The 14784-nt window shown below is 33.6% G+C and overlaps 1 protein-coding gene across 14 annotated transcripts in view; it reads right to left on the minus strand.

The window, feature by feature from the left end:
- mmd (disintegrin and metalloproteinase domain-containing protein mind-meld) overlaps positions 1-14784 on the minus strand; it is a 370022-nt gene that overhangs the window by 130688 nt on the left and 224550 nt on the right. For 12 of the 14 annotated variants that reach the window (XM_085204489.1, XM_085204488.1, XM_085204487.1 and 9 more), the window contains one exon: positions 7741-7889. In XM_085204489.1, coding sequence (XP_085060615.1) covers positions 7741-7889 — 149 coding nt within the window. The remainder of the gene's footprint in view (positions 1-7740; positions 7890-14784) is intronic. The other 2 variants (XM_085204490.1, XM_085204483.1) reach the window with 1 other exon arrangement.

A 14784-nucleotide genomic window follows, 5' to 3' on the forward strand; every position in this document is an offset into this window, starting at 1 on the left:
TTATACAAATATCAAGAGTGGAGTTCAAGTATTAATTGAAATTAGGATTTTCCTTTTCTCTTTGGGGCAGAAATTGCAAAATGTAGTGTCTTATCACCAATTATTAAAAAAAAAAAAATATATTAAATATAAGAAATCCAAAAAACACCCAAAAAAATAATTTAACACACAAAACACATACCACGGGAGCACGTTTTGTCACTATTTGTACAAAATTAGCAAACACATTGTGTCAGTGGGAAAAGATAAATGTAAATCCGCCGAGATCGTTCACCGACACGCATTATTTTGCCCCAGGGCTTCCCACGGCTTGATAACATTAGAGTTATAACCTTTTAGTACTTTTCGTTATTCGGTGTACATTTGGAATGCATACTTACTTCTGGGGCGTGATACTTATATATAAGATTTTCTATAATCTTACTGATTTAGTAATTTAATTTTGTTAATGAACTTGATAATTTATTTCTCGAAACTTCTAAGAAAACCGTAAAAATTGAATTCCATCACTCAACACACAATGTTTAAGACACTGGATTGTCTCTGCCTGTAGGAGGCTATGCGGGATTCTGCGTGAAGCTGTCTGTTCAGCAAAACGGTTTTTCAATTGCAATAGCTGCCAACGAAATTAACATTACTTATATAACATAAATCCTTTATACTTATAGTATAATATTGCACTAAAACTGTTATTGTTTTAAAATAGAATGAGCATTGTTATTTAAACAATGAAAATATAACAATATAGCGTAGCGCGCTTCTGCCGAATACTATGTTTCATAAATAATTTACTGTATAATATAAAGGTATATATTGTATTTTATATCTATATTATGTACTAGAGGCCCGCCCGCGGCTTCATCTGCGTGAACTACGTTATTATTAATTTCTGTCTCCATGAGGACGTAGGTAGTCCTATAAGAGACGTCCGTGCAAAATTTGAGATTGATGCTAGCATTTGTAATAATGAAGTTTCATACAAACTTTCAACCCCAAAAATAACCCCTTAGAAGTCGAATATTGCAAATTCTCGTCTTAGCGAGCACCTACGTCCTATAAGTAACTCCTATGCAAAATTTCAGATTCCTAGCATATGTAATTTCTGAGATTTCGTGATGAGTGAGTGAGTGACCTTTCGATTTTATATATATACATAAAAGTGACTGACGGACAACGCGCGTGGTCGAAATTATTCGATTTTGGAAATTTCAATTAAGGGGAAAACTAAAAGAGAATTTCTTCGAAATTTCTATGGGAACATAAATAGCGGAATTTTCCATATTACCTACCTACTTTAGTTTTAGTTATGTTTTAGCCCGTTTAGCCCGCCTATAAAAGGGTAGGTAGAGAAAACCTAGTATCAACACTCGGTTCTACTTTGGGACTGAATTCGAGACGCGTGTTGTGTGTTGAAACTCATAACAATATACGAAAAATAAAATTAATTTATTTCCGCGAGTGGGAATCGAATCTACAATTACAAAACAGGCAAAAGATGGAGTGCAAGATGTCTAAAAAAACATATTAATAAATATAACTTGAATTTGAACCCATAATATTAATTCTAACACCTAAACTAATTACCACTGTATCCAAACGGCAGTCGAAGTTTAAAATTAATCCATAGAAAGCAATAAAATGAAATGGAACAGATAGATTCCTTTGATAATTTGCTTACGGTGTTCGAGCAGTTAGACAAAGGCTGGGTTTATAATATGGGAAGCTTTGATCTATAGACAGAATAGAATTTTATTTGATGTATATTTGATGCAAATATCTTTTGATGTATGGAAAAGGATTTTTTGGTGTTATAAGCGATAGGCCGTTGTGGATCATTGCTACAGCGTCTTAGTGTAAGTTTGATTTCCGTTTAGGACCATATTATTATGTGAAACATTAAATATCCGAGCCCTAGGATAGTTTTGCTAAATAAAAGGAAATTGCTTTTTTACCTAATATTTTATAACAAAAAACAGCGTCATACTTTTCTTTTCATAGAACAAAAGAAACCCAATATCAGAATATTTTTGGTTCAATCTTAAAGAAATAATATACGGAACGGCGGAACTCAACGCCGTGCTTTATCCACCAGAGTAGAAAGAAACAAATGATTGTCATAACTTGTTATAGCAGTGTTACGTATATACATATGTGAAATAAACCGACTAACTTACATATACATACATACATAACATAGAACGTACAACGGACGTTCAATAAAAATTAATCCCCTAATACGTTTTGCTTTCAATATACCACATTATCATAATACGTAGATTCCGATGAGTCATACGTTAACGAGGTACGGGATGAGAAAGCTGCTATCTCCTTAGTATATAGTCCACAGACTATAAAAATATAGACTTTATATATATAGACTATATAAAATATTGTAAACGAAAGCCTTGAGGTTTATTAGTACAGGGTCTGACTTTAACAGCAATGATTGTGGGTTCAATCGACATTCGGGAGAATAATTGCATTTAATTTATTTCCATTTCCTAGACAACTCCTAGTTGATTACAATTAATCACGAAGGTGGTTGTGCTTGTGGCTTACGAGCAACCAAAAAAAGGGTTTAAAAAATGGTAAGAGGAACCTAGGAACACATAGTAGAACTAACAAAATATTATAATCTCCTGACTATTGAGGATTGAACCGAGAACCACTGCGTCTACTATTACTGTGCTACGAGAACCTTAAATGATATATAATTAGATAATTTGGCAGCTATTACTTGGCTGGTCCTTAATTGACTCGTATAACTAATGTCCGAATCCCTTATCATTGGAGCAAAGCAATTAACATGTTATATTACTGTTTCACATATGATTTAGGTTTGACCAATAAATAATTTATTTATATGTATTTATATGTGTATAACGTATATATTTCAATATTTTTCAATATTTCGATGGTCCCTACATAAAGTATCAAAAATGAAAAATCGCATTTTTTTTTCTTTTATTATACTTTTAAATTAACTACTAAGAAGGGCAGTTTTGTTAGGATTTTTTCAAAATTCTAACAAATTTTTTTTTAAAGTGTATGTATTCGGAAACTACCCTTGTTACTATTTCAAAACAACAATAATAAATACAATTTAGCAATTTTGACCAAATTATACGGTTTTAACACTAGAAGCGCCGCCGTCCCATTTTTGACCCAAACGCAAGATTGATTGTATATAACTTTTTTATTTGTTATTTTATGTAGATGATTTTTTTTTACTATTACCAATTTTACACCTATATTTAATTAAAAATATAAATAATTTTATAGCAGTCATACTTTTTGAAAAAAAAATGAGATATACCTAGAACTGCCGCTGGGTCATTTTTGTCCCGCCATTATTATTTTATTATTTGAGGGTATAATTTGACATATTTTCATGCCTCGGGGACGAGGTGGAGGGGAAAGGGCAATGCGGGGGCGGAAAAAAATTGAATAGTAGGTTTAGCAGTCAATGCCTAAGTTTTTAGGGTTCTGTAGCTTTTAAGGAAATAAAAACCCGTATAAGATCATTTTTTTGTCCATCCGTCTGTCTGTGCCTTTATCTCAGGAATGCTTGGAGAAATCGAGTTGATATTCATATGAGTATATGAATATCAACTATATGACGATCTACAGTCTCTTGATTTCCTGAAAAAGCGCCCTTAAAAAAAGATATGACCATTTATATAGTAAAAAACATGTATTTTGACACTATAAAGGGAATCAAATTAATAAGGTACTTTCAGTTAACTTAGAATTATGAAATTTGGCAGCTAGCATCTACGTGTAGTACTAGTATAGGAAAAAATCTGAAAACTATACATTTATGCATAAATCTTAAAAAATAATAGCCTTAAAAGTGGGGTAAAATTGGTGTCAACACTAAATTTTGCCGCTAGTCCAAGTGAGGTATCAGATGAAAGGATGACTAAGCTAGGCTTGAATTTTAGGAAAACACTTGATACCAAATGTGGGCAATTGTAGGGTAGGTAGAGGGAACCTGGGAACCTAGTGCTGCACTGCACTCCGATGGCATTTTCCGCCGAATTCTGGAGGCATTACCACGCAATGTTATAAATCATCTGTGATGTATCACTGATGAAGAATATATTAATGCATTACTTGGCCTAATAATAATATTAACTAATTTCAATAACTTATAATTTTGTAAGAGTTATTCAGTTAGTTGTCACGACCTTAGAACGTATTAGAAATATTTGATTCTTTCTTTGTGTTTTGTTTTTTGGTACTTTTATGTTTGTTAAAGAATAAGAATTGATTATTAAATATGGTCTACATATTTTACGAATTATTTTAATAATATTTTTTTGTATTATACCAAAAATCTACATAATAAGTAGAATGGGACAAATTTGTCACGACGGCGGTTCAAGGGGGGTATCAATCTTCGGCACTTCTAGTGTTAAATAATTTTAATTTTAATAATATATTTAAGCGTATTCCTTTCTACTTACAGCAATTTTAATAAAGACAAAGAAACCCTTGACGTCAGTATATAGAAATGCAAATATAATAAATATGCACTCGATATACTCTTTTACTATACTTTTATTAGAATTGTACTTGATGAGAATATAGACTTGATTGTTAATGTTATAATATGAAACTCATCAAAAATGTAAATGAAATGAGAACTAAGTTAAATGATAAGTGTCTTTCTCGACTTCATCGACAAAAGAATGGAACATCTGTATGGGTGCCAAGTTCTGGGTTGATCGTGGTTCAACAATTTTGTACATACGAGCTTAATTATTTTTATTTATTTCATCTTCACTCTGTATCTCGCACACAGTGGGATAGGCAGAGGAAATCTAGTGTTAGGCACTCTATTACCCATTTTCCAAGATGAAAGTTTCCATTTTCCACCAAACTCTGGCACTTTTTGCCTTGGTGCCAGAGTGAAGAAATTAAAATATTAATAAATAATAATTAATTTCCTCGAGTGGGGATCGAACCCACAATTGTCGCGTTACAGCGATCCAAAGGGATCCCTGAGGCCTATATTGAGATTATCAGAGACATGTACCACGATTCCGCTTCTATGGTTAGAACTGCTGTTGGTGACACTAGACCCTTCCCGATTACAGTGGGGGTTCACCAGGGCTCGGCTCTTAGTCCGTTCTTATTCAATGTAGTGCTCAATACTGTCTCGGCTCACATCCAGGACCAGCCTCCCTGGCTGATGATGTATGCCGACGACATAGCACTCATTGCCGAGAACCGACTGACGCTGGAGCATAAAGTGAACCTCTGGAAGGGTACGCTTGAGAACGGCGGTCTTAAACTAAATGTGTCGAAGACAGAGTACATGGCCTGCGGGAGCCGGGACTCGAGCACCATCCTTATAGGTCCTGAGCCAGCCGTTAAATCGGAGAAGTTCATGTACCTTGGATCCGTTATGCACGAGTCTGGAGGCATCGCGATGTCCAAGGGCGGATAAGCGCTGCCTGGGCCAAATGGCGGGAGGTCACTGGTGTGGTCTGCAACCGCAGAATACCGCCCAAGCTCAAGGGGCTGATATACAAGAGCATCATCCGACCGGTTCTTTTATACGGCAGCGAATGTTGGCCGGCACTATCTCGGCACACTCAGGAGCTTCACGTCACGGAAATGAAGATGCTGAGGTGGATGTGCGGCGTAACGCGGTCTGACCGCATACGGAACACATTCATTCGAGGTAGTCTTGGGGTCCGTGACGTAGCGGATAAGCTCCAAGAGCGTCGTCTGAGATGGTTTGGCCACGTTACGCGCCGGCCTAAGAACTATATCGGATGCAAGTGCCTTGCTATATCAGTTCCTGGAGTGAGACCTCCTGGACGCCCAAGGAAGCGCTGGCTGGATGTCGTGATGCAGGACATGAGAGCTAATGGTCTAACCACCGAGGACGCAAAAGACCGTGCAAAGTGGAGTAGGTTGAGTAGGAGGGCAGATCCTGTCAATAGCCGGGATTAATGCCAGGAGGAAGAAGAAGAAGTCACACTCTTGTGGCTCTGAGCCAATACGGCCTCAAAACCATGATAATACATACATACAAATTATTAATACGTCAACAAATATTTGTTATATAAATTTTGATTAACTAACTTATCTATCACGGTAGAAGACACAGAATATTCGTTTGGGAGCCAATTTAACTTGTGAGGAAACTTGTTTGGAAATTATACGCTTATCGCCTGATCGAACGTTGCGTCTTTTGCAGGTGTCACCCTATTTATTGCTTTACTAGTGTTAAAATCGCGGCTTCGCTCGCTTGGACTACACCAATGTATTGAAAAAGCTTCCTGGTGTTTCATTCTCCAGTTTCTGGAATTTTTTGAGACATTGCATGTTAGCGGAACTCTACGCCGCGATTTGTCTTGTAACCAGAGCGGAGAAGAGAGTGATTATATTTTATTTTTGAAATACATATAGTTTTTCATTCAATTTATATTTATTTAAGATCAAAAAGCTTATTTAAGTCAATACAAAGTTCAAAGTAATCAAAAGTTTAAGCAAATTGCTGATTTCTCTTCGTTAAATGTCAAATACATAAAACGATGGGATCGATCTTTGGTAGTTGCGGCATGATGTTCAATTTAATTTCTTGTTTTCTACTAAAATTATAAGTTATAGAGTTTGTTAGGATAATTCCTTTATCCAGGGGCTTAAAAGCTTTTAAATATACAAAGTATATCTTTTAATTTTTTTCTTCAGTTTTTGTTTTTTATTTTATTGCACATAGCAGGGTAGACGGAGGAAACGTAGCTCCTCGGAACTTAACACCGTGCTTTGTCTTGTTACGGGAGCAAAGAAACGAAAATAAGTCAAACCTCATCGCTAGGATGCGACGTTGTTTTTATAATATGTAAAGATTTAGTCTTTCTCGGGCGGTGGTACAGTGTCTGTCTGTGCTGCAACCCTATAAACGCGACGGTTGTGGATTCGATTCCTATTAAGAGTTTTTTTTAAATTTTACTATTCTGTTAAGATGTGTCTAATCACGGCATTGAGAATCGATATTTAGCATGCAAAATGTGTCAAAAGTAGAGAACGGAGTGTCTTGAAAATTATCTTTCGTTCATGAAAACAAAAACTTTTGGAAATCCAATTCGCGACCTCAGTCCTAACAAGTCATTACTCATTAAACTTTATTAGGTCGCAAATACATCCCCATAGCAGTTGAGTAATACAAAACAAAAAGTGCTCTGAAGTTTCGCGTTAATAGAAAAACTCGAAAAGCAGAACGATATTAATCATTGGTTTAGTAGGGTACTTCCAAATTTCCATAAAGCGTATTCATTTGAATTGTACGAAAATTTTGGGCATTTACGAAAATTTTTCGTTAGGTCTGGAAGTACCTAGTTTGCGATTTTACAAATTACACCATATAAATGTCCACCCAGATGTAGTTGTGAGTGACAACTAGTTAAATATAAGAAAACACATAAGTGTTTGAAATTAAAACAGAATGAGTATTTTTAAAAATAGTCAGTCAGTGTTCTGTGAACCCACAAGCGTGGGTTCGATTCCGAATTCGATTCAAATATTTTCATTACTTCGCTCTAGTAACGACGTAAGGCGCGGCTTTGAGTTCCGCTACTCAACACATAAAGTGAAATACTTCCCACGTTCCCTCTGGCCCCCTCACCGTGCGGGATATAGCGTAAATATATAAAAAAAAGAAATATATATTCTAAGGTAATCCTAGTGAAAAGTAAACTAGTGTTTTTTACAAAGTAGTCTTACCTTAGGCGTGCTAACCTCCCTGGTGGAAATGCCCATCTTCTCGTGGTGGCGAAGCTGCACGGGGTAGATGATCTGGTAGTAGTGGGAGCCGATGTTGCGCACCAGGTCTTGATTTTGTCTGTACTCGCGTAAAAGCCGCTCCACTTCTACTGAAAACATTAGAGGTTATCAATAAAAACATTTATTTGAATTTTCTTATTATTTATTTATATATTATACAGAATAAATAAACGCAACTACTGTGGGTTTTATTTCCAATTGGGAATGGTTTATTTTTTTATTTTGCTCTGGTAACAAATGAACATGCAGCGTTAAGTTCCACCACTCAACACACAATCTCTCAACAATTGGTCGATGCATGGGAAACGAAATGTAAGACACTTACACGCTTTTCCTCTTATAGCAGGATAGGCCTCTGCCTATGCCTAACCTAATCTATATATATAAAATCGAAAAGTCACTCACTCATCACGTGTCTGTCTGAGTCTGTCTAAATCTCAGAAACTACATGTGCTAGGAATCTCAAATTTTGCATAGGAGTTATTTATAGGACGTAGGTGCTCGCTAAGAGAATTTGCAATATTCGACTTCTAAGGGGTTGTTTTTGGGGTTGAAAGTTTGTATGAAATTTCGTTACTACAAATGCTAGGAGTCTCAAATTTTGCATAACGTCACTAGGACGTAGTCATGGAGACAGAAATTAATAATAACATAGTTCACGCGGGTGAAACCGCGAGCGGGCCGCTAGTGTTATTATATTATTTGTTGAGTGGCAAAACTGGAATTGTTGAAATTTACTTCTTGTATATCTTTAAAAAAATATTAAAAATTCAAGGTTTTATATCTTAAATATCTAACGTTTAATATTCTGAAAAGTGAACAATAGGTGGTGGATAGAAACCCATTCAGATCTCGAGTAGCACTCCCATAGAATAGATAAGATTAAAATTTATATAAGAGACACTGAGAGATGGCTTTATAAAATGAAAATTTTTTGATAAATGTGTTATACTCGTATAGGAGTAGGTGCTTGGGGTAAAAGTGGATTTCGCATATAAAATTTACTAAGGACATGCAATTTTATTTATTTTCTTGAATAATCGTTTTATTTTTTACTTTTTTAAATTATTATAATTTTTTTTCAGTATAATTTTCTTTGAAATTCTGGAGGTTTTGTGTGTTGAGTGTTGAAAGCCCATAACCAGGCATAAGGCAGTAAATAAAAGTAAATCCACGGAAGCGAAGCTGCAAGCGACCACTAGTTTAAAATGATTTTATTCAATATTTTCATGATTTTAATAGGTATAGAATAGAAATCTTGGTTAGGAATATCGCTCTAATAGTATATTACTGTGGGAATTGTAGAAATATGGCGCTTGGCAGTTTGCCCTGTAACCTTTGCCCCCTCACCCCATTAGATATTCACAACGTGAATATTTGGGATATGTTAGCAAAGTGGTTAGAACCCATTTTGGAGGCACAGACTCAGGTTCAAATTAAATTTTCTAATGTTAGTTTACGGTTATTTAAAAAACTTCATTATAATGGGAACGGAGTGTTTTAACACTAGGTTTCCAGGTCATTCTATCCTGCTATATGCGGGATACAGCGTGAAGCTAAAAATAAATATTGATATAATATTGCTTGTCACGTTAATAAAACATACTGTCAACGCAATTAGAATTTATTTTCCGAATCAGCAGAAAGAAGGTTTTTTGTACGATGCTAATAGTTTTTTTGTATTTTTTTTAATATCTTTCATGGACATCATTGACTTTTCTATAATTTTATTATTTTTATATATGTGGAATAATTATAGATATTATCATTTGAATGTAAAATGAATATATTATTATGTATATGTTATGTTTTTTTTTCACAATACACAATCTAAACCTAATGATAACAAAGTAAATGAACATTTTATAGTCCTAGTGTATTTATTATGTGGCGGAACCTAACACCGCGTTTTGCCTAAATTATTCCTTGAGTTTGGAATGAACCTATAACCATAAATAGGTATAATTCAATTATATCATAGTTTTTGTTACTAAAATATATCGAAAACCTCCTTCAGAATGTTTTTGCAAATACATGATAACTTATATGGCTTATACATCGTCATAGGCATGATTTACTATACGTGATGAAATGGTGTCCCAGATCTGTCAATCAATAGTAATTAATTACAGCGTCACATTAATATGTGAAGGCTGGTGGAGTTAAACCTTTGTAAGGAGGTGATTAGTATATGCGAAAGTAGTAGGTTCGATTCTTATTATCAATATGGTTAGTAAGAAGGGAGGAGAAGAGAGGAGAAGGGAGGAAAATATAGAATAAGTAAATGGGACTTAAAAAACTAAATAATAGAGAAATTATAGTGGATATAACTATATAATTATTTTGGTGTGCTCAACGAGTAATTGTAAATGTGATGGTTGTGGGTTTGTTTCCCACTGGAGGAAATGAATAATTAAAATTTTCTTGTTCTCTTTTCTGTGGTAATACACAGCGAGACGTAGAGTTTTGCCACTCACCATGTAATATCTAGAAAATTCAGAAAATTCATTCATTCATTATTTTAACACTAGATAGCCTATGTCTATTTGCTATGCCGAAAAAATATTATTTTTTTAACGGCAATCATTTGTGTAATAATAGACTTTAGAGAATGATCTTAGATTCTAACCACAAAACACAGAGCCAAAAATTTCCGCCTAAAGAGAGAAACTCAGGGCCTTGATTTGTCTAAAAAATACCATTAGTTAATTATTAATTCTTAAAATAAGGTTCCGACGATGTGAGAACCTCTTTTTTTGAAAGTCGGTTAAAAATAGACTAGGACAACGTTCCTATAATACTGCTAAAAGTTTCCTTTTGAACAAAATTCGAACTCGCGTCCCTGCATAAAGCGGTGTCATACGCAAATGACACATTTCAGAGCAGCTCTAACAAACTTGTTAGAGTAGATTAAAGCATTCCAACATTTTCAGCAGCTTTCATTTGAGATTAGTTCGTAGTACTAACTGTTCGTTAAACTCGTCCTTGGATAAAATATTTGTGTCCACTTATTTAAATGAAGTGAAAAATTTTATTATTTTTAATTATTTTTGTTTATTATTTCACCTTGAGAGTGCGAGCGAAAAATCATCTCATTTACAGATATTTCCTGTACCACTGCGAAACGTCTGCATTATATATCGAATAATTTATAAAGTTGTTGACTAAATAATTACCGAAGGATTGATTAATTTTATTTTTTTGAGGAAAGATTTTAGGATTTGAGGATAGAAGGATTCACAGAAGCCCAAGGATGCCACTGGAAACGGTGGAAGGTGGACAACGGAAGTGTCTCTGTGGGAAGCAGTGTCTCTTCAGGTTAGGTTTCCAGCTCGCTCTGCTTACCCTGCCATGTACGGGATACTACGTAAAGCTTAATAAAAATAATAACAAAAACCTTTTAACAATATAAAAAAAAGGTTTAATTAAGTATCTTATTCCACTAAATCTTAGTAATATTAAGCCACGATACAACACTTTTAGTTATTTAACTTTACAGTTTAAAATTTCTAACTAATTACGTTATATACGAAGATACGGTTCTTCATAAAGTTGTAAGAGTGGTTTAAGTTTATAAACAAGATGTGGTTACTTAGTAATTTTATTATTTTTAGATGAGATGTTTGTAAGTAAGAACGGAGTGTCTTAACACTAGGTTTCCTCTGCCTACCCTGCTGTGTGCGGGATAAAGCGTGAAGCTAAGAAGAAAAGAGGCGTTAAGTTCCGCCAGTGCAATTTCAATGTGTTGGAAATTTGGTGGAAAGTGAGGATTGGAGTAAAACGTTTATAGACTATTTTTATATAAAAAACACAAATGAAACTTGAGTCCCAAACACAAACTATCTTTATAGCAACTTATTCCATGTAATATTAAGTTAAACGTTAACAAGAGTTATTTCACATAATGACGTTAGTTCAACTTTTGAACACTAATTGAAAGCTTGTATATTTACACAGCAAGAACAATACAACCGCGATCTGGTTGTTTTGAAGTCGCTAGCGATGCAGACAGAACCCTCTAGAGATAAATAATATTTACTGTATTTTACAAGATAAAAACAATTTAACATTAAAATGCTCATTTCTTAACTTTTAACCTCATCTTTAATATTTCTTATTAAAAACCCAACTATAACCCATAAAAGACTAAAGATGTTAGTAAATGGAACTTGGATTTATTACCATCGTTTATACATTTCATTGGTCTACTGCCCTATACAGAATTAATGCCTATAATTATTTGCAAGTAATCAAGGAGGTCATTATTAGGCCCGCATCTATTACAGCTAAGTAAAGGAAATTGCTTTAAATCTATCAATATAGAAACGAGTAACTATTATTTTAACTTTTTTTAAATGGATATATTCGGCAAGCAGTATTTAAATTTTTTGAATTTCGAATATTTAATATTATCGTTTCTTCGTTCTGGTAACCTCGCTTCGACATCTAATCTAGAATTGACGAAAAGCAAGTAAATGGATGCGGAGTGTCTTAACACTAGGTTACCTCTGCCTACCCTGCTATGTGCATTATACAGCATGTACCAAAAAAAAAGATATAAAATAAAACGAATAATCCCCCGAATTGAAATTGATCAGACGACCATCACACTGGCAGTGAGTTAGAAATCTCATGCGCTCTAACATCATCACGATCATTATTCTCCTCAAATTTTGATTATTCCAAAATAAAATCCACCATCTGGTATCCGTCTCCAATATCTCATATTTTACAAGGAGAATTTTCCTTGAATTTCCACTAAAACCAAACCACATGACGCCACATTATGCATACTGCGTTTAGTGCAGCATTATATGCATGCATGATATTGTTATTGGATGCTCCAAATTGCTTATACCCCTGCTTAGACGTAGAGATGAGGGCTTTAGCTGGCTGGAAGCTTAAGGTTGAGCTTTTACTGTATTCCTATTGTAACTTTTACTAAGTGTTGTGCTTAGTGAGAATTTATTTAAATTATATTTTATTTTATGGACTTTTCGAGCTTTTTAATGATACTGATACTATTGTATTTATTGTGCAAGATGCCGATGGTAAAAGGTTCTAATCATGTTTAATAATATGTTTTTTTTTCTGTAATATATTTATGTTTAACGAAGTTTATTGCTAATTACTTTGCTTAACTAAAAAGTAAATTTGAGGGGAATTATTTTCCTTGGATTGAACTCGAATTGACTACCAATTTGTGACGTCATAAATTCAAAATCCATACAAAGTCAAATATTTACAGTCTTATACAAGTAACGAGGCTGACCGTTCAGGTAAAAAGTATGAAAGTCAAACAACCTTTTGCAAATAAGACCTTTGCCTCCACGTTCGCCAATAACTCAAATTTACAGTCGGTTTCGGACAAATGGATAAACCCTTGAAGGTTTTGACGGCAGTTTGTATTTTTGGAAACGTCATTCTCACGTATAAGCGACCTAAGCAAATATTTACTAGTATACTGATTGGAGCTTTTCAGTAATTAAATTTATTTAAATATACTCTAACACGGTTTCTTATAGAAATGTTTACATTCATTAAATAGTTTTTGAAAGCCTAAAAATAGTTTTTAATAAATATACTCGATTAATCCGGTTTAAAAATTTTATGAAAAATATAAATCTTTAAATACATTCCTTAAATTTATATTATTTTTATTATATTGTGTTAATATTTATAATATTCATATTTTTATAATAATAAATATTGTAAGCATGTAAATTTGATGATATTCATTTTTCTTAAGATTACGCTGAACTTGAGAAAAATAATGATAGACATACAGACAGAAAAACAACAACTGATCCCATACGGGTGCTGTTTTTTTTAAAGGCACGGAACCCTAAAAACGCACACAACTCAATTAAAATTTATATAACAAGTAATAGTTCCACAAAAAGGAGCCATAATAAAACCATAAACGGCGTTACGTTCCAAGTTTTCGAGTTTATAAAATTCATGGAAATTAATTCGAAAGTAGCCCACTAAGTCTCAATTACCTCATAAAAGGCTTTGGTACAACCGTAATGAAACTTTTTCACGGTAATTAGGATTGCTTGAGGCAAATCGAAAAGCGTTAGTCTATTTTAGTAAGAGCTTTTTTTTAAGAAATTGTGAAATGTTTTTCTGTATCCTTTTGTTTCGTAAATTAATCCTAAATCTATCTTGTTTTCTATCTGTTAGAAACTTAGCCGATGCAATTTTCCCTTAATATTTTGTATTTGTTTTATTCCAATTGGTTCGTAAATAAAAAGATTATATCAATATAAGGTATTTTATTAAACGAAATTGCTATAAAATATAGTGTTTTGTTGAATTGGCTGAATGCACGAAATGCACGAATGTAATTCTGATTAGGAAATACATAAATGTATCGTTCAAGCGGGCAAAGCCGCGCCACTGCCACTTACTAAATATAATACCACCACCATAATAATATTTATTAAATATTAAATATTTATATATTTTATTATATTTATATAAATATACGTATATTAGATCTACATACAGTTCGATTCGTACTTTATTACAGCATTTGCATTTGAATGAAGGTACCAATTTGAAATCAATAGAATAATTCAGCAGACGTCGAAATTGAATATTATTAGAATATTTATATTAAAATTATATTGAGGATGTGTTCTTTAAATGTCGAATACAGAGGAGATAATTATTTTTTTTAGTATACTTAATACAATTTATAAAAAGGGAAATTGAACGTGATAAGCGAAATAACTTGTACTACATGTTGAATGACGGAAGTTAACGCTGCACTTTGCCTTGGCAGAGCGGAGAACCCGTTTCACTGTTCCGTGTACGGAACCTTATTTAAAAATTGATTTATTTTATTACCTCTACCTCTAGAACTTCTAAACGATTTCTACCTTAATAGGGTTGGAGAAAAGAAATTTTAAATTTATTTCTTTCCATAAGGGGTCATTTATATATATATATCATCTTCAATTTTAGCAAACTTAAAAT

Source organism: Heliconius melpomene, chromosome 20 (genome assembly GCF_056956725.1).
Source record: "Heliconius melpomene rosina isolate 202511_hmr_F chromosome 20, ASM5695672v1, whole genome shotgun sequence".
In the NCBI taxonomy this organism is placed as follows: domain Eukaryota; kingdom Metazoa; phylum Arthropoda; class Insecta; order Lepidoptera; family Nymphalidae; genus Heliconius; species Heliconius melpomene.